The sequence below is a fragment of the Dendrobium catenatum genome, unplaced genomic scaffold (assembly GCF_001605985.2).
Source record: "Dendrobium catenatum unplaced genomic scaffold, ASM160598v2 fragScaff_scaffold_1360, whole genome shotgun sequence".
NCBI classification, from domain to species: Eukaryota; Viridiplantae; Streptophyta; class Magnoliopsida; order Asparagales; family Orchidaceae; genus Dendrobium; species Dendrobium catenatum.
The window spans coordinates 529375-549497 of record NW_021319822.1 but is presented as its reverse complement, the minus strand read 5'-3'; the positions used below and the strand labels follow the sequence as shown (position 1 = coordinate 549497).

The 20123-nt window shown below is 37.1% G+C and overlaps 1 protein-coding gene across 1 annotated transcript in view; it reads left to right on the top strand.

Moving 5' to 3' along the window:
- LOC110116006 overlaps positions 1 to 13512 on the top strand; it is a gene marked incomplete at its 3' end in the record, with an annotated part of 26605 nt that extends 13093 nt beyond the window's left edge. Inside the window, 1 exon segment of the mRNA XM_020849432.2 lies at positions 13411 to 13512. Coding sequence (XP_020705091.1) covers positions 13411 to 13512 — 102 coding nt within the window.
- Between the last annotated feature and the right edge of the window lie 6611 nt (positions 13513 to 20123).

Below are 20123 nucleotides of genomic sequence, written 5' to 3'. Positions count from 1 at the left end.
ACATAAATGAACTAGAGAAGTCAAAAATCAAATATTAGGATTTGATTTGACCCCCCTTGCCTACATCAGACTCCCCTTCTTGAAGACTCAGCTTCCGATGAGTCAGTTCTTGTTTTCTTCCGAGGAGGCGAAGACTGAGCATCCAACTCTTGAATCTTAGCTTCATATTTCTTCAGGATCTCTTCTCGTTCTTGTAGGAACTGATCTTGCAAACGTTGTTTCTTCTTCATGTATCTTTCTGTACACAATTGCATCCATGATTGAAGTTTGTACAGTTCATACTGTAGTGGTTATGTTGATTCTGACGGAATCCACCTATCCATAGGATCTTCGATTTCTTCTGGTCTGCTTTCTTCTGTCTTTTTATCTTTTTTCATTTTTCAAATGACTAAAAAAAAACTCAAAAAAGATTCAAAAGACTTAACATAAAAAACTTAGACTCACAATTATTTTAAGACTCACCAACCTTAAAAACTTAAAACTCACAATAAGACTTGACTTGACAAACAAAATCAAAACTTGACAAACCAAAATCTAGGACTTTCTAACTTGCTCTGATACCAAATTGATGCAATCAAAAATTTGAGAAAGGGACCTAAATTTTTTATCACAAAAGAAAACTCTTTCTAGGATCTACAAAATATCAAGAACTCATAAAACTAGATAAATTAAAACAAACACAAACTTTTTATATCATAAAAGGACTTACAAACAAAAACTCTTACAAACGACGCTTACAAACTTTGACACAAACATGACATAAACATCAATCCTAAAACTGCATTTTCTTGAGAAGGATACAATGGAGTGGATACTTGCGGAGAGACGAAAGAGGTTAGAAGCCAAGACGAAGGTTGGAAAGAGCTCGCAAGATTTTCATAGAAGTAGAAGAAGAAGAAGTGGAACAAAGCTCTCAAGCTTTTTCCAAGGAAAACCTCTCAGGTTTTGTCTCAAAAATTATCATCATAACCTCTCTAAAACAACCACAAAACATCCTCAATATATAGGCATAAAAGAGGAATACAAACAGCTATAATAACCACTAATTAATTCAATTAAAAGGGATAAATGAAAACACAAAATTCAGTTCAGATTTATGTACAGAAATCTGTCCCAAAACAGCCCCAAAAACCTCTTCAATTCCACACATAAATGGGGAATTGAAAAGCCATCAGGTTTTTGTACAGAAATTCCAATCGACACAGCAAACCACAAGGAGAAAGCCACGGTTCCAGCAGCCAAGCACAGGAAACCAGGAGGCAAATCTCGGGTCCAGCAGGTAAGTTCATTTCACGGTAAAAAGGGGGGCCATAGCAGTAAAGAAGGTAGCATACAGAAATTCCAAACGACACATCAAACCACAAGGAGAAAGCCACGGTTCCAGCAGCCAAGCACAGGAAACCAGGAGGCAAATCCCAGGTCCAGCAGGTAAGTTCATTTCACGGTAAAAAGGGGGGCCATAGTAGTAAAGAAGGCAGCAAACCAAAGGGTCAGCAGCAACCCGTGGGAGGAAAACCAACAGGAAAACTGCAGTAGCCCAAGAGTTAAAAGGAAGATGAAAGAACAAGTTAAATTACATAAAAAAGAGAAGAATAAGGGGGGGAAGGAGAAAAGCCAAGATTAAAAATTAATGAGCTAATTTTTAGTTCAATAAATGAACTAAAAATCAGCTCATAATGAGCTAAACTTCCATGTGACATAAATGAACTAGAGAAGTCAAAAATCAAATATTAGGATTTGATTTGACCCCCCCCTTGTCTACATCAACATTCCTAGGAGGAAACTTAGTTACATGGAGAAGAAAGAAATAGAATGTGGTAGCAAGATCTAGTGCTGAAGCAGAATATAAAGTTATGATTTTGGGAATATGAGAGTTACTATGGATCAAGATGATTCTAGAAGACCTAAATATCAAGTGAGGTGACCCCATGAAGCTACATTGTGACAGCAAATCAGCAATTAGCATAGCCCATAATTCAGTCCAGTATGACAGGACCAAGCACATAAAAGTGAACAAACATTTCATTAAAGAAAAATTAGCCAGTGGTTTAATATGTATCAACCATGTATCATAAAAAAATCAGCCTGCAGATATCCTTACGAAAGGGTTTGACAACTCTGCCTTTCTCAGAATGATTGACAAGGTGGGAATAATAGATCTATATTCCCTAACTTGAGGGGGAGTGTTAAATCTTAGCCTTACGTATGGTTCTCACGGCTCCAAATAAGAGATTCATGGGAAGCCCACGTTGAAACACTTTCCATAAGGTAGGAAGATAATTTATGAAGGATTATATTAAGGCAATTAGTCATTTTTCTGTAATTATTTGTTTCTCTATTAAGATTGCCTGTATAGATCTATATATAAGGATGATTGTGTATAATAAAATCAAGCCTTCCCTCTCATACCTCTCAAATTGACAAAAAAAAAAGAAGTATATATATATGAAAAAATGAGCATTACTTCAAGTTTACCTGTACATATTGATTTTTTTTATAGTTTTCTTTATTTTTTTTCTCATCTTGAAATGATCATGCATTTTCATCTACACAATTTAAATGTGGTAGGAAGTTTGGTTAATGGATGATTTTTAGAAGATCAATTAAGGTAAGCTTTGGATTCGAAACTTTAAAATAATGAAATAAAAGGACCAAAAATATTTACTATAAATGTTAATGCTTAATGGATCTGAAGTTTGACTTTTAGTGAAGATCTTTGAGGGCAGTTTGTGAGTTCATCTTTTTTGGCAGGTCATTTTTTATTAAGTCTTGTATTTGTATGTTTTCAAAATTGGTGTAATGTACTGTGGGCTCCGAAAATTCGGCCCCGGCCTCCGCCCACACTGATTTTCTTTTGGGGGGGTTTTAATGGAATTAAGTTCTGGGGTAAATTTTGGGAAGGCAGAAGGGTTTGTAGATAAGACACTACCCAGAGATTTTTCCCTCATTTTGCGAGGATTTTATGATATGCGTTTTGGTTTCCTATAGGCATAAGCCCCTATAGTTAATTACCCCTCTCGATAACGAGAGAGAACTTTCGATTAAGGCTAGTTGTCAATGAACACGTCGTACCCGTAGATACGCGGTATTCGACATATAGTAGCAGCATGAGCTTGAGAATTGGAAGTTTGAAGGATTTGGATGTTGAAAGTTCAAGGTTTGATATTTAAAGTAGAAATTTTCACCATCTTGCACTTAAAGCGGATGGTGGGGGAATGTATGATAGACCCGATCAAGATCTCATGGTTCCGTCGTCCCGAGCCATCGTGGTCCTTGGTCTACTTAGTCAGAGGAGGTAGTTGACCCAACCTGACAGAAGGATCATTATTGGCAGCCTTGGGTTGCTTCGTCCAAGGGGACCTTGTAGACCTAGGAAGAATATTTATCTAAGGTGATAAATTTGAATCCACCTTAGCTAACAGAGGGCTTTGTTCCCTATCGATCATATCCTATTGATTCATATCTCAAGGATTTGATGCCACTAAGGAGTGTATTGGCTCTGGCCATAACCGCTATCTGTGGTGCCATTTGGCGGCAAAACCACTCGGTTTAGAGGGCCCAGGGTCATAACCGTTTATCCTGCGGTGCAATTTGGCGGCAAAACTGCCGGTTAGAGGACACGTACCACGTCCTTATTTGCAGCAGATTGTTTGAGAATGGATCATAGTGATATTTTCGATTAGATATTAGCTCTTTGTGAGCTGAAGTAAATTTTAATTTGTCCATCTCGACAAACTGTTGCGGAGGGTGGTTGTATTTTATGCTTTAAGTGTTTTGATAGTTGAATTTTAGTTTTAAATATTTTGAAATTTAAGATTTTTGGGATTTTGGATTTCATGAGTATTTGGGTGGCATTTCGAGTATTTGAAGTGGACCCCTCCGGTTGAGATTTCGTTCAACGTGGCCATCATCGGGGTGAAGGAGGTCATTTCCATTGATTAAACCTTGTCGACCCTATCAACTTGCCGATAAGGGATCGGGTTTCGTAGGCTTTGTGCCTTTATTAGTGAATTCTTATTGTTATAGGCCTTGAAGACCTAATATGAATGTATTAAAACAAATATATCGGTCGCCATTACCGTGTATTTGTTTGATGGTTCGAATCCTGTCAACTCCTATTGATCAATATAGAAGTATCGGATTTGAATTTGAATTCACTTATTGACCCGCGCAGAATCTCTAGACGTCACATGTGTTTCTACAACATGCTCGTCGGGGCCAATGCGGGTTTTGTGATTACCCTTGCCCCTTTTGTGTACCTATGTGTATACAAACTACGGTGCATGTGCGGAGCCACTTCTAGAAATATTTATAAACGCCTTCTGTTTGCTTGTACGAAGATTGCAGATCTGGTGGCGTTACGTAGCAACTTCTGAATTGACTTATCCGCAGCTTTATACAGGTAGACTGTCGTGTACTACTTATTGGTTTCTGCAGGTGTGTCATAGTGCACTAACGAATCTTCTGTTTTGGGTTGTAGATAGTTGCATTCATATGATGTCTTTGTTCGTGGTCATTGCTTTGCATACAAATCTTCTAGAGCCGGCCACGAACATTTGTATTTGTTGTAGTTATTCTGCATTTTTCTTGTAGGCAATACTTTGGATGTGTAACGGGTTTCCTATAGTAGCTCATATGGGTTTGCACTTGTTGTAGTTCTCTTATGTATTTGCCTTGTAGATGACATATCAAGTGCATAACAGATCTTCTACAATGACTAGTAGATATTTGTATTTGATGCATATCATCTACTTCTGCTTGTGGGGAGTTGGTGTATTCACTTTCAATCAAATGGTATTAATTATACAAAGGCGACATTTGCTTGTAGATGGCATATAATGCTTACAGTGGGTCTCTTATAGCAGCTCATAGGAGCTTGTATCTGCTGCACATTATCCAGTGTTTGCTTGTGTATAGCATGTAATGCATATGACGGGTCTTCTACGACTGCTACGATAGCTTGTAGGTGTGCTTGCGTTTGCTGCATGGTCTTTGGTCTTTTCAGTACATTTGCTACTACTATCTATAAGTGACATCTGACACGTACATTTATCTTTGTAGAGTATATATTCCAGATCTTTTATCCTTGCTTGTAGAAGGTTGATATATTTGATTGATGTTGATTGGTTATCGACTGTAGGAATGATTTAGCATCCACTTTGGCGAATTATCATCACTCATAGGTGACCTATTCTGTACATCTTGCAAGCTACTTGATACTTGTCGAAGTCGTCATATTCATCACACCTCCTTGTTACTTGCGAGCAGGTTGTATTTGCAAATTCTTCATCCTTGAAGATAATTTGCAATTTTGCATGATGAATTATTATCTTATTCATTGATGTCTCAATTCCATAGAGATTATAGTCACGAGTTGAATGTTATCGTCCAAAAAAGGACTTCATGTCAAAGTTTGTGGTCAATTCATACATGAACCATCACTTGTTTATTTGACTTTTTTAACTTCATCATTCTTATCAATCATTAGGACTTCGATGTCATGATTCAGGCCAATTTTTTTTATTGATTACTTATTCATTTCTATTTTGTCCAAGTTCAAAGTCATTGTAATTCATATCCAAGTTAAAGATCAAGTCCTTTGCAATCAAGTTGCAAGTCTTTGCTTGTGCTCAAATTGTTCAAATTATTTCTTATTAACATTCAAATGGAGTGCAAGTCATGTCTTCTTAGTGCTCAAATTAAGCTCAAGTTTGAGCTCATTTCATTTAGGCCCAAGTATTCATTAATCATTCGAATTCTAAAATATGTTCCCTGCTGTCCAACATTGATTGAAATCCTTTGTTGTCCAAGTAGCAAGCTCATGTTATGTGTCCCTTGTAGTCACATTGAGTTCAAATTCAGTTCGTTACAACCTTGAGTTCGAGCTCTTTTTGCATTTGTTCAAGTCCTATGTTGTCCAAGTCTTGTTCAAGGTATTTTTGTTTAAATGTTTAAATCTTTGTTCATTTCATTTGATTTGCAAGCTTAGTTATTGTTTAAATTGAGGTAAAATCATTTTATTTGCTCAAATCCGAGTCCAAGCTCAAATTCAAATTGTCTACATTTTGTCCATGATTCACTGAAAATTCGGCAGCCTCTCGGCATCTCCCCCGTTTAGGAGAAACCACGGGAAACTAGGCCATCCCACCACGCTACTCGAGTTTGTATGGTAGGTGTCGGGGGACATCGGGTCGTACATCTTTCATTCCACCACGCAACGCGAGCGTGTATGGGGTCTTCAAAATTACCCGTACGAAGAACATAAGTGGATCTCCCCACCACGCTACAAGAGCGTGTATAAGGCTTACCCACTTCGTCGTATGCGTCGCACCGGGTTCCCTTCTACCGTGCTACGAGAGCGTGTATAGGTGGTTCTCCGGTCCATCGCAAACGCCGAAAATGGGATTTAAAGTGATTACCCGCCTCGTCATAAGCACTGCACCGGGTTTCCTCCCATCGTGCTACGAGAGCGCATATAAGTGGTTCCCTGGTCCGCCGTAAACGACGAGAATGAGAAATCTGAGTTTCGGAGATTATATCTTCGGGGTCGGCGACGATGATGTAGAAGAAGTGTACAAAACATATTACAAAAATACACAAAATCATTTCTAATCCCCCTCTTTCCTTTGCAGTTTTTTTTATTCTTCATTTTTTTTGAAACTCCTCCACTCTCTTTTTTTTGGGATCTTTCTTTTCTTCTCCTTTTTTTTGGAAACCTCGTTCTTTTTTTTTTTTGGAAACCTCATTCTTCTAATGCTAACAATGATACTTTGATAAAATAAAGCACGGCCAAAATAAAAATGAAAGGGAAAATCAGGGATTTACTGTTTTGGATTTGGGCTAAGAAGAATTGATTGTTTTGGGCTGATTACAGTTGGATTTGCTAAAGGGTGGAGCTACTGTTTGATAGATGAGCAAGTGAGTGAAGTGTATGGGCTGCTTTGTGGAGTTAAAGATTCAAGTATGGTGAGCTAATTGAATGAGGTTCTAGTGGGCTGAATGTAGCAGGTTATGTGAGTGAGGCTCCAGTGGTTATGTGAGTGGAATAAACAAATTACAGAATTACAGAACTCATTTAATAACAAGTGGACAAAGTTCTGTAGCTTTTCATGAAGCTCTGCACTTTTTTCTAGGAAAGATTCTTTCACCTTACTATTTCCACTTCTTTCCACTGTTTTTCTTCAGCAAAACAGAGAAAGAATTATTGAAAAATAGATTTAATAGAGGTAGAGAGTCAAAGCACATTGTACTGTCACCAACTATTACCTTTAAATAAGGTAACCTGTGCACTCTTCTTAATGAGATACCACGAAGCGGAGAGTTGGAATGCAGCAGTTAGTTCTGCAGCAAAGGGGGAGCTGGTTCGGTTCTTAGAAGTATCTTTCCCTTCTGAAAGTTGTTGCTAGAGGGGAGGTGGAGATTTGCTGCTGTTTAGAACCATGAGGTGTGGACGGAGTTTTGGGCGTCAGAACAGGGCAAGAGGTGGAGAAGCTTGTGAACGTGAGAAAAGAATGGGAGGACCAGTTCCGAACAGCAGAGAGCCAGAGGTTCGAATATGAAGAACAAGAGATTATAGGCAACAAAATTCTGGCCTCAAGTCTTGGCTTAGGCAGGTGTAGGAAGGAGAGACCCAAACGAAACCACTGTAGCTTCATTTTAACAACCGAAATAGATAGACAGCTATGAAACAAAACGCACAGGAGCAGGAATTTGCACAAAATCAGATATATGAATTAATGGGCATTATTGCTGATTGGAGTCTTTTCCCTGTTTGGCATCTATTTCTTTATAAAATTTTTATTAAGTGAATGCTATATTAATGTTCCAGTCATTCATGCATTAATTAAGAATGACAAAACAGCATGAGCGAGGTAAAAAAACCTTGATTTGCGTACCGATTGGCTCGTTTAACGTGTCAAATTCGCCAACTATTGGAATTAGACTAATTAATAGTGGATTTAGGGTATTGCCGATGTTCCAGTCCCAACGACGCAGTCCGTTTCAAGATCGGGCGTCGTTTGGGCGACGCCGAGACCTGATTTTCTAAAAATGCATGTTGTCGCTTTGGAATCTCCTTGATTTTCGTGCACAACCACATTCGAACAAATTGGTTGTGCATTTAGAGTATTGACATTGTTCCGGACGCAACAGTGAAGTCCGTTCGTCAATCGGATGTCCTTTGGGGTACGCCGAGGCCTTTGCCTTGAAATTTGCACTTTGCATTGGGATGCATGTTGACCTCCTCGCATGTTTTAATTTGCACAAGTTTTGCTGTCATTCTTAAGTATTCAGGATGTTCTGAACATAATGGCAGAGTTCGTTTCGCGATCGAACTTTGTTTGGGCAGTGCCGAGGCATATTCTCATCAATATGCTTGTTTAATCTCGAAATTTGTGCCATCAATTTGGATGTTCCAAATTGAACATAGAAGATGTAGTTCTTAAATATTCGCGATATTCTGGTCGCAGTGATGAAATACATTTTAGGAATGGACATCATTTGGATAGCGACGAAGCAGATTTTTTTCAAAATTAGTGTTGTTGCCTCGGGATCCTTGTCACCAATCCGAATGCTTCAAATTGAATAAACAAAATGTAGTTTTTATAGGTTGATGACGTTCTGGACACAATGACGAAGTCAGTTCGTCGATCTGACGTCGTTTGATCAGCATCACACTTTAATTTCGGTTGTCGGTCATCACTTTTGATCGATCTCATCCGATTTGATTGCGAGGGGTCTCGACCAAGCAGAATTTGGCGTTCTGATCGCAATGACGCCGTCCGTTTAGCAATCAGAGGTCGTTTGACCTTTCAAGTGATGTTTGGTGCCAAGACATGTATCGCTTTATTCATCTGTTTGGGTCTTTTCTCGTGTGGTTTGAGGTATAGGGGTCAACATGTACGATTGCATATTTTGGTGCCAAAATGATGCCTTGAGTTGATTATGTTTTTGCATGCTAGTTAGATTTGCTCTAGCTTATGATTTTATAATTATTAATATCTTATTTAAGAAAGAGATGAACATCTCAATACTTATAAGAATGCATATAGTAAAACTCAGATTGATTATTTTTTTTTATAAAAAAATAAACTGTTTAGATTAAAAAGATTGTAAAGTTATTTTGAGTGAAAGTTTATATATCCATCATTGCTTACTAGTTTTAGACTTTAAGATGAAATGACATAGTATAAAAAATAAAATAAAATGTTATTTTAGGATTAGATGGGGGCATTTAAAACATTAATAAAAATATTTTTTGCGAGTAAAATTCTAGATCTTAAGATTTTATCTATGCATGAGGAAGTTATTATGTGGGAAAAAGTAGATGGTGATATTAAGAAAGTTGTAAAGGATATGCTTGGAGTATCGAAAGAAAAAGCTCCTTTTAATAAATATTGTTGGTTGTGAAATTAAAATGTTCAAGAAAAAATAAAAAATAAGAAACTTTATTGTAAAAATGGGTTTAGATGTAAAAACTCTGAATTTTGGTGAATATATAAAGTGGCCTTTGAGGAGTTTAAGAAAGTTATATGTGATGCAATAATTTTAGCATTTAATAATTGATATAATAGTTTAAATGTTGAGGGCGAAACATATATGTATAAGTTAGTCAAGTAAAGAGATACGTGTAGTAAAAATTTAATTCAAGTGAAGTGCATTAAAGATGAAGATCAAAAAGTGTTTTTACTAGAAGAGAATATTCAACAAAGATGAATGAGATATTTTGCTAAGCTTTTCAATGAAAATTGTGAGAATAAGATTGATTTTAGTAACCTCAACACCCAAAATGAAAATAGAGATTATTGTTTTTATAGGCGTATTAGTAAAATCGAAGTTAGAGATGCTTTAAAGAAAATAAAGTGGGGAAAAGCTATTGAACCTGATGATATTTCAATAGAGGTGTGAAAATGCTTAGGAGGTGAAGGAATTTCTTAGCTTATTAAACTTTTTAATATTATTTTGAGGATAAAAAAATGCTAGGTGAGTGGAGAATGAGTGTGTTGATTCCTTGTTTTAAGAATAAAGGTGATGCACAAGATTATGCGAATTATAGTTGAATTAACTTAATGTGTCATTCTTTAAAATCATGGGAGAGAGTTGTGGAGCATAGGTTACGACGAGATACTAATGTTTCTCGAAATTAATTTGGATTCATGCAGGGTAGGCTTATTATGGAAGCTGTACATTTATTGAGGGGTTTGATGGAGAAGCATAGAGAGAATAATGATGATTTACATATGATATTTTTTGATTTAGAGAAAACATATGATAAAGTTCTAAGAGAAGTGCTATGGAGAGTTCTAGAAAAGAATGGGGTTAATAATACTTATATTCAAGTCATTAAGGATATGTATGCAGGAGCTATTACTTGTGTTTAAAATCAAGGTGGTTTGACTAAGTATTTTCCTATTTCAATTGGCTTACATCAAGGATCATCCTTAAGCCCATATTAATTTGTTTTTGTTATGGATGCTTTTACTAGACATTTGCAAGAGGATGTATCCTGGTATATGCTTTTTGTTGATAAGAATGGAGAGGGAGTTAAAGATAAACTTGAATTATGGAGGTAAACCTTGGAATTTAAAGATTTTTTTTTTGAGTAGATCTAAAATCGAATACATGGAGTATAATTTTAGTATTGATAAATCTAGTTGGGGGATTGTGACTTTGGGCGATCAAGTCATTAATAAGAGTATACGTTTTAGATATCTCAGGTTTATTGTTCAGAGTGATGGTGAAATAGATGAGGTTCTGAGGATATTATTAGTTGACTTTAAGTTGGATGGTTGAAGTGGAGGAATGCATTGAGCTTATTGTGTGATAGAGAAGTACCCATCAAACTTAAAGGAAAATTCTATAAAATGGTAAGACCTGCAATGCTTTATGGCGCATAATGATAGCCATTAAAAGAGAAGCATAACATTAAGTTAAGTTTTATAGAGACGAGGATGCTCAGTTGGATGAGTGGCTTTACTCTTAGAGATGAGATACGAAACGAGCATATACGTGAAAAGGTTGTAGTAGCTCCAGTGGCTGATAAGATTAGATAGAGTTGCCTTAGATGATTTGGTCACATGAAACGTCGGTCTTCCGATGACCCGGTTTAGATGGTAGATATATTAGATTTGACTTATGTTAAGAAAGGTTGAGATAAACCTAGAAAGACCTGGTTAGAAAATATTAGAAATGACATTTCTTTATTAAATTTAAATGAGAATTTGTTTCTTAACATGACACAATCGAGAAAAAGGATTCACTTAGCCTACCTAGTGTGATAAAAGCTTAATGTTGTTGTTGTTATTGATGTAGGCTAGTAATCATACTATTTTCTTGCAAATGGCATCAGATCCTTCAAACAGAAAGAAGTTAAAGGCCAAATTTAATGAATTCTAAGATTTCCTGCCCATTTGTCAAGCATTTCAAGAAAACTAAAATATACATGTGATGTGTTGGAAAACATGTGTAGAAGAGGCATTTATGAACTCAAACTTGTTGATTCTTCTCCTGATATCTTATGCATGTCAAACTCATTTATCATTCTCCTTATATCTTAAGAACCACTTGTCTAAAATCAAATAGTTGATTGTTCTTGGCGTTAAAATTGTAAGTATCAAACAATCATCACACATAATGACATTTAGCGTGTGATTGATTTCATTTATGGAAACCCAGTTTGCAAGAAATGACATTGATTGAGTTTGCCTTCATTGTTCAAATCTACCCTACCTAAAATCTGCGTTTGTTGGCAGGATTCTCTTGCTCTAGGTATGTCTTTTTTTTGTTTGTCTTGATATTGCAATTGGGTTGTGTGTGGTTTAATCTCCATTTCATTGGGTGTGGATCCAATCTATAAGTTTGAAACTAGGGTAAGCGGAACATATTTTTGTGTGCATACATGTAGTTCAATTTTTTTCAAAAGCGCCAGGTGCAAGGTTGCATATTTTCTCCATGTTTGTGGTGTTAAAACACCATCATAGACCCTCATCCTGATAATGTAGGGTGCTCAAACAAGATAGTTATATGGATCATAAATTTGCTTCAATTATATGTAATACTTTCAGGAGTATAAGATATCAGCGTCATATTAAATGTAAAAAAAATGAATTTTAACTTCTACTGTGCTCCAAGTTCACAAATCTAATGACATTGATTATTGCAAACTAGTTTTAGTGCAACATTCATATGCAATAATCTAATCTTCGTTATAATGTATATCCATTCTCTATCACCACATCAATAGCCCTTTATCTCATATTTTATTTTTTTTACTAATGCTTCTCATCTTCAAGGTTTGGAACTGTAGAATTGAAGTTCTGGCATCTATATTTGATGAACTTGTTTCCAAGGACACATGGTTGTTTCTCCTACTCTTGATGCTTTATTCCTATCATTCATTGTCAAGATATAATCATAAAAAAGAAACTTATTTTTAACACTTGAAGTATTAGCGCACATTTCTTACATCAAGGCGAGTGTTTGCCTCACTGCTGGCGCTTTAAGACAAATGCTCGCAGCTCGTCTAAACTTGCTTCAGTAATGGCGCCCAACTAAGAGGTATGTGAGATATTATTCCATCATATTACCTTGCCCAAATTCCAAGGTGAGCCCCAAGCCCATCTTTAACAAAACTGACATATTTATTTATTTATGTTTTTCATTCCAAGATCTATAAGATGTATAATGATAATGTTTGCTACCTTTTGGTGGTGCAGCTGTGTTTTTTTTTTTTCTTATAACAAGTAAGAAGAACTAGGATTATTTTTGTGCGGTTCTTCCTTGTCCTCTATGTTTATTAGTTTATTGTTAAGTTTCTTATCATTCAACATGCCATGCCGTATGGTACTACCTTGTTCTTCAAGGAAGTGACTTCTTCTGGTATTACTATTTTTTTTTCTTTTTTATTATTTTTACATCCAATAATTTCTTCTGGTATTACTATATTCAATATATACATTGCCAAGTGATTGAACTTCACTATACTAACCACTTAACGCTAACTAGTGAAGTTTTCAAGGCTTCCAATTTAAAGATGATATTTGGTTTTTTTGTGCTGTAATTAGCTGCTGGTATATGTCATCAATTGCTTGGGCCATTGCATTTGTATTTTAGTTGATAACATAAAGAAATGTGTGAGTTATGTCCGCCTCTCTGATTGTGAGCATTCACCTTGCAATGGTTTTTTCATATGCCTAGATTGACTGTACTCGTTTATATGCAATTCATATCTTGTTCATGCATGCCTGCTTTTCAATGCATCTTCCATAAGAATTGGTGCATATATAATCAGATGAGCTTTCTGGCACCATTTTAAATGCTTTTAAAATTTCCAGAATAATCTTTCTTACCATTTATGGGTAATTGTATTTAATCAACACTTAAGTTGAATTTTTCTAATGAGGACCGTCACAGGTTGATGGTACATTTCATTCACCAGAGTGGCATGCTGCTCGATTGGCCAGCCTTAATAAATCCCACACAGTAACATGGGAAGAATTCAAAAGGAAACAGAAGGTAATGGGAAGAATCCAAAATATGTTATTACCTTTATTGAGTTTCAATCAGATTGAAAGATCATCTGCATCTTGCATATTTTCTAGGAGATTTGATCTCTTTGTCTGTATTTAGCTGTTACTTTATTTGCCTATTGTCAATTTAAAAAATTGATTTCTTACACATTTGATGGTATTTGAGTTTATTCTGAAATGATAATCTTATACACTCTAATCTTCAATATATTTTAGATCAGTAGACTCTTCTACCTCTCGTTGCAGAAGATATGTGGTGAGCTAGAAATTCTTGCAATAATTATGATAAATAGTAAAAAGCTAAGCACAAATAATCATATCTTAATGTTGCATCCTTAGGAAATTGCAGGAAGGCTGGATAATGTGTATGGTTTAAGCCCAACGACATACAGAGATTGTTATCATGTAGAAAATGTTTGATATATTTGCTACGAAACATTAGATATGGCACATTTGGGAAGTTAAAAGATGAATATCCTGCCAACAAGAAAATCTGAAAGTTTATACATCTTGAAATCTTAGGATATGAGTGTTGAGATGAACACGTTGGGATGAACACAATGATATTTTGAGTTCTGATGCAATTCTAGTTGTCTAATTTTTTTTAAGTTTTGTTTGATTTGATGTGTCTACAAAGATTTTTCCTATGAGAACTGGATGAGTAACATTGGAGTTGAGCTGTTTGATTGTATTAAATTCAGGCTAGTTTTATTTTTTATTTGGTAGCTTATATGGCTACATAGGTTTAGTGCTTGCTTTTTATTGTTTGTAGCCTAATAGGTGACTACCTTTGTCTATAAATAGGTAGCCATTGCTTGTAATAGGGGATTTGAAAATGAATAATATTTGAGTTCTTTTACTCATTTGTCTTGGGTTTCTTTACCCTGAAGGAGTTAAGGTGGTGATCCCCTCCCAAGGAGTTCTTGGGTTATGTGTGGGCTACAAGTTCTGGCAGCTCGTGTGTTGTCTTCGTCGCCGTGTCACCCCCCCTCACCGGCATCATTTCGTATCATAGCTGGCAAGTTACTGGCGTTCTTGTCTGTTGCCGTGTCGCATCCGTCGCCGGCATCATTGACCTTCACAAGAAGAAGCCATTAAGAACAGCAAAATCGGCCTCCCAAAAATTGGTTGTTGCTATTTTCTTTTTTACATCCATCCTTGACTCGTAATTTGTGGACCCGCAAGAACCAACTAGCGTTGATTAGCTATTGTGGAGTCGCAAGTCTTGCGTGAAGGTGCGGAGGCGGAAGGCCGCGTAAGCACGCTGGTCGGGCACAAGAAGCGGACAGACATGGTCCGAATGCCAGGCTAGACTTACAGGCACGATTGACATTGCTTGGTTCTTGGTTCATAGACATAAATAGATAAGCCAATAAAGCATTTGGCTTCTCCAGAAAGCCTCTAGGCCGACCATCCCAAGCGGACTCTATCCGGACATTCGCAAGCTTGGTGTGGTTCTTGAAATAAGAGAACGTGTTTTTCCTTCTTTAGTGTGAGTGTTCTAGACGTCATATTGATCGCAGAGAAAGAGCTATTTGGCTGTGGAACTGTCGTCGACCACTGATCGACTCCTCCGGAATTGAGGTCCTTCTTCCCCGACTTCGTCTTAACCATCCATTATTGCTGTCGTCGAACCTCTTCTTCTCCAGCAAGTTTCACTCCAAAAGATGTCACCTTGCCGGAATCTTCAGCGACCACTTCAAGAAGCTGAAATCGAAGATCTCCTACAAGAAATCGCTCGACTCAAACTATGATTGTCAAGAATTGAATGAAGGAAAAATTTGAGTCCCCTTACCTGAGACTTTAATGGCGTCCGGGGCAAGTATGCTGCCACGAAGGATTCAAGATCTCTCGTTTCAACTAAACCCTTAAGAGGACGAGAGCACTCAGATGATCAGATCTCTTCTACCCACGAAGATGTGTTTGAAGTGCCACCTTGTCAGTCTTCCAAACCACCCTCGACTGAGTTCAGATTCGAAGAATTTGAAGATCCGTTGCCAAAATCGTTGCCTTTGCCTATCTTTGATGAACCCGTGTACTATGACAACATGTTCGGTGGAGTTCTTGATCTTGATCAACCCATATATGATGATGATGCGAGCAAGATCTATGAAAGTTCAAACTTCGTGGGACAGACTTAGCATTTGCTTCGTCAACTTGGAATCAGGGAAGTTGGATTTGAGCACGTAGATTGGAACATCACTTATTCACAAGAAACGTTTGCTTCTATAATTTCTTTTATGGGCTCATATAATTTCAAGAATAGTGTATGGCGTGATGATGCATGGAAATAGAGACAGGACAACAATTTATCTTCAAAATATTCATCTCTAGCTTCAGGACTTCTCTCCATGGGATCTCAAATTGGTACAAGATCTCAAACATGCACCCTGAAGCCTCATGTATCTTCAATGCCCATCGCATCCACTTCATCAAGTTCCTTTAATGGTTTTGACAACCTTTTCCATGAAACACCTTCCATCAACAACACGTCACATAAACTCACAAATCAACATGAAGCTTTGACAGAAGCTCAAATCTTGTTGCCACCAAACAACGATGGGGTTCTCTCCAATTTCAAATGTCCAAGTAATATGCTTACCACCTACTTCAAATCTAACACACGGGCTAAAGATACCAGTTTGTTTTCTTGTATGGAGCATAAACCATTCCCTGGGTTAACCATGCCAGGCGTTTTCAACATGATTCCAACAACTTTTGATTCTTCTACTCCTCGGTCAGAAGCATTTTATGTTTGTCAGAATTCAACTTTGATGCATGACACAATTGATCAGATTGATGTCAAGTCCAATTCAACTCTTGAGGAGTGTCATTTGCATGTATTACTACGACTCCAGCTTATGTTGAAGTCTCTCTTAGATGGGGCGAATGACACCGGGTGGAAATATTCAGATGGGTTTAGCCATAAAACCCGCCTCCTTATGGCCAAATGGACATTTTCCTATGAGCCTGAAGTTCCTCCTACCCCTGTAGTATGACGCCGGAGTTGAGCTGTTTGATTGTATTAATTTCAGGATAGTTTTATTCCATTTGGTAGCTTATATGGCTACATAGGTTTAGTGCTTGCTTTTGATTATGTGTAGCCTAATATGTGACTACCTTTATCTATAAATAGGTAGCCATTGCTTGTAATAGGGGATTGGAAGATGAATAATATTTGAGTTCTTTTACTCATTTGTCTTGGGTTTTTGTATCCTGAAGGAGTTCAGGTGGTGATCCTCTCCGAAGGAGTTCTTGGGTTATACGTGGGCTGCGAGTTCCGGTGGCTCGCGTGTTGTCTCCGTCGTTGCGTCACCCCCCCTTCGCCAGCGTCAATGAGTTCTTAAGTGTTTTGTATACCTTGTTTGTTTTATTGCTGCAAGTTGCTTTGATTTAGCTCTTATTGGATTCCCTTGTGTAGCTAACTTCGAAACCCCTATTTTTAACACTTTAGTCCTCTATTATGCTCACATATACTTTTTTTGTGGGCTCCAAACATTTGCTCTTGGTGCTTTTGATAGAGTTTACATGTTTTTCGGGCCAAATTTTTAGAAGACAGATTATGTTGAAGATAAGACACTAATCTTAGATTTTGCCATCATTTTGTGGGGATTTTATGATTTGGTTTTAGGTTTCCCATAAACACAAGCCCCTATGAGTTAGTTACTCAATCCAATGATTAGAGAGAACTTTTGATTAAGACTAATTGTTAGAAGCACAATGCTTTGCCTATATTAGCAATAAATTTGATTTATGATTGAGATGTTTATCACCATATAATTCAAGTTGATGATGTGAAGAATGATGACGAAACAAATCAAGATATTATAGTTGATGCGGACATCCAACCGTCTATGCCAATCCAACGAGCTGAAGATCGACGACCGAGATCACTTTGTTTTATTTTCATTTATTAAGTGTATTTTAATTTAGTTTTGCAATTTCCCTTTTTTACCCTCTCGTCTTATATAAGCCCAAGGGGCAAATGTGTCTTTTAATTTCTCTTGAAGCCTATATATAGAGGCTCATTCTCTTGTATTAGGATGATGATTATGATGAATGAAAATTTCTACTTTTGATCTCTTTGTGAGTTCATATTTTCTTGATCTCTTGGTGAGTTCAACTCTCCTAGATCTCTGTGTGAGTTCTATGGAAAGCCCAAGGTGAGGGAAAACGCAATACCCGTCAATCTTTGGAAGAGTCCGAGGTTCGCGGTTCTTACGATCTCTTTGTGAGTTCGTTAGTTATCTCTATCTTTTTCATATATTCTTGTTCATCTTCTTTCTCCCCTCTTCATCCACCCAAGTCTTCCTCTAGCTCCACCTCCCCAAGCCGACGACTATCACCCACCCGATCGCCGGCCTCCTTCCCACGGCCTTCCCCACCCGATCGGCGGCACCTCCTCCCTCCTTTGGACCGCCGGCCACACTCATGATCCAAGTCATTATGACATTCAAATTGTCATAATGACTCCTTAACTTGGGTTTTGCAATAAAGGGAGAATCTAGCAATTTTGAATTCAAAATTTGAAATTCAAATTTGAGGTTCAAACTTTCCATATTTGCAAAAGTCTAAAAAGGAAAGTTTTCAAATTTTGAATCCAATCTAAATTCAATTTGGAGAGGACTCATTATTTTCCATCCTAATTGGCCAAGCTTGTTTTGGAAACTCATAAAACACTTACCACCATCCCCTCCCTCCTCTTCATGCCGCCGGCCACCATTAATGGGCTCTCCATTAATTCTCATTTAAAGCTCCCTATCTCTAATTAATTTGAATTCAAATTTCAAATTAGTTCCCTCCTTTACTCCCCCATTCATGGCATTAATTTCTTTGATTTGAATTTTAAAATTCAAATCAATTCCCTCCTAATTTAATTAAAACTGAAATTAAAATTCAGATTTTGATTAAATTCCTAATTGATTCCCTAATCTAAGGAGTTTTGTAGCAGGAATTAAATCCCTACCCATTAATTCATCTCTAGCCTGTGCCTCCACCGGCCCCCCTCATTAATACCCCATAGATTTGTTTCCTAAAGCCACATCCTCTTTTGGAAACAATTCAAATTCCTTCCCGTGGCCAAGATATCCAAGATCCACCACAATTTCTGCCCACAATCTCAGCTTCACTCATGTTGGAAGTATTTCCAAAACCTGGCCCATAATTCTGCCCACAATTTCAGCCTCCCTCACGTTGGAATTGAACCATCTCCGTATTTATTTGCTGGCCGAAAATTCCCAAGGCTGATATATTAATTTCCTTCTACAATTCTCTCCCAAAATGCTTCCTGACGTTGGGTCTTCCTCCCTGTAAAAGCTGCAGCCAGAAATTTCCAGCAATTCCTCTTGAACCCCAGTAGCCTGATGCTCCAATATTGCTGTTTTACCCACAGCAAATTGCTGTCCAGCAATTCCTGCTGCATCCTGTGTGCTGTCCACAGATTCCTGCAGCCATCAAGTGCTGTCCTGCACCCCGGGAGGTCTGAAATTGCTGTTTAAAAGCCTCCAGTAGCCTTATAACAGCTGCCCAAGGTTTATTCAAGCATTGGAGATTGCTGTCCATAATTTTCTAAGAGTCAAAGTTGCTGTTTAGACCCCTTGATTTGCTCTTCAAGACATTTAGGATCCAATCCTCTCTCGTTTCACATCAATAGTTTTATTATCCAGGGTTATCAAGGACCTTGGTCTACTTAGTTAGCGAAGATAGTCCATCCATGTTGACCGAAAGATCATTGTCATTATCCATTGGTTGCTTCATTCAAGTTGATTTTATAGTCTTGAGATAGATGTTTGTCTAAGGGGACACATTTAAGTTGACCTTAGTTAATAGATGACTTTTATTCCCTTCTAAGTGCACTATCTAATTCATTACTCAAGATTTTTTTAGCCATTGGAGAACTTGCGAGCACTTGCCTTAGTCGTAATTTAATGGTGTCATTATTTTGCATCGAAACCACCAGGTCAAAGGGCCCTTATCATAACTGTTTATATGTGTTGCCATTTGTTGGCAAAACTACTAGTTAGAGGATATGTGTCATATCCTTATACTGGTGAGAGATTTTGAAAGTGAATCATATTAATATGTTCGACAAGATATTGACTTTTTGTGAGCAAGGTTATTTTTAAATTTGTCACCCTCAACAAATGAGTGAAGACAATGGATCAATTTTACTTTTAAGTTATAAGTGGTGGGTTTTACTTCAATTTTTTTAGACTTTGACAAATGTTGAGTTTTCAATTTCATTCGAGTTTTTAAGCCCCAAATAACTAATTTTAAAATTTAGGGGCATTTTGAAAGATACAACTCTCTCCGATTAAAGTCTGCATTCAATATTGCTATCGTTTGAGTTCAAGACTTGTCTACTCCAATCCTTGTGAGGAGGAAGGTCATACTTGGATCTTATGACCTTGCCTATAAGCGAGTTGACCTACTAGAGAATGTCGCTTAAAATGAGAATTTGAGTTTACAATTGAAAGTGAGATTGTAAATTATCAAAAATAATTGTTTTTTTTTTAAATTGGGTTGTATGATTCTTTGAGCATGGTGAAATTAAATTCACTTTTTGATGTGATACCACATGCGAAGGAGCTTGTTAAG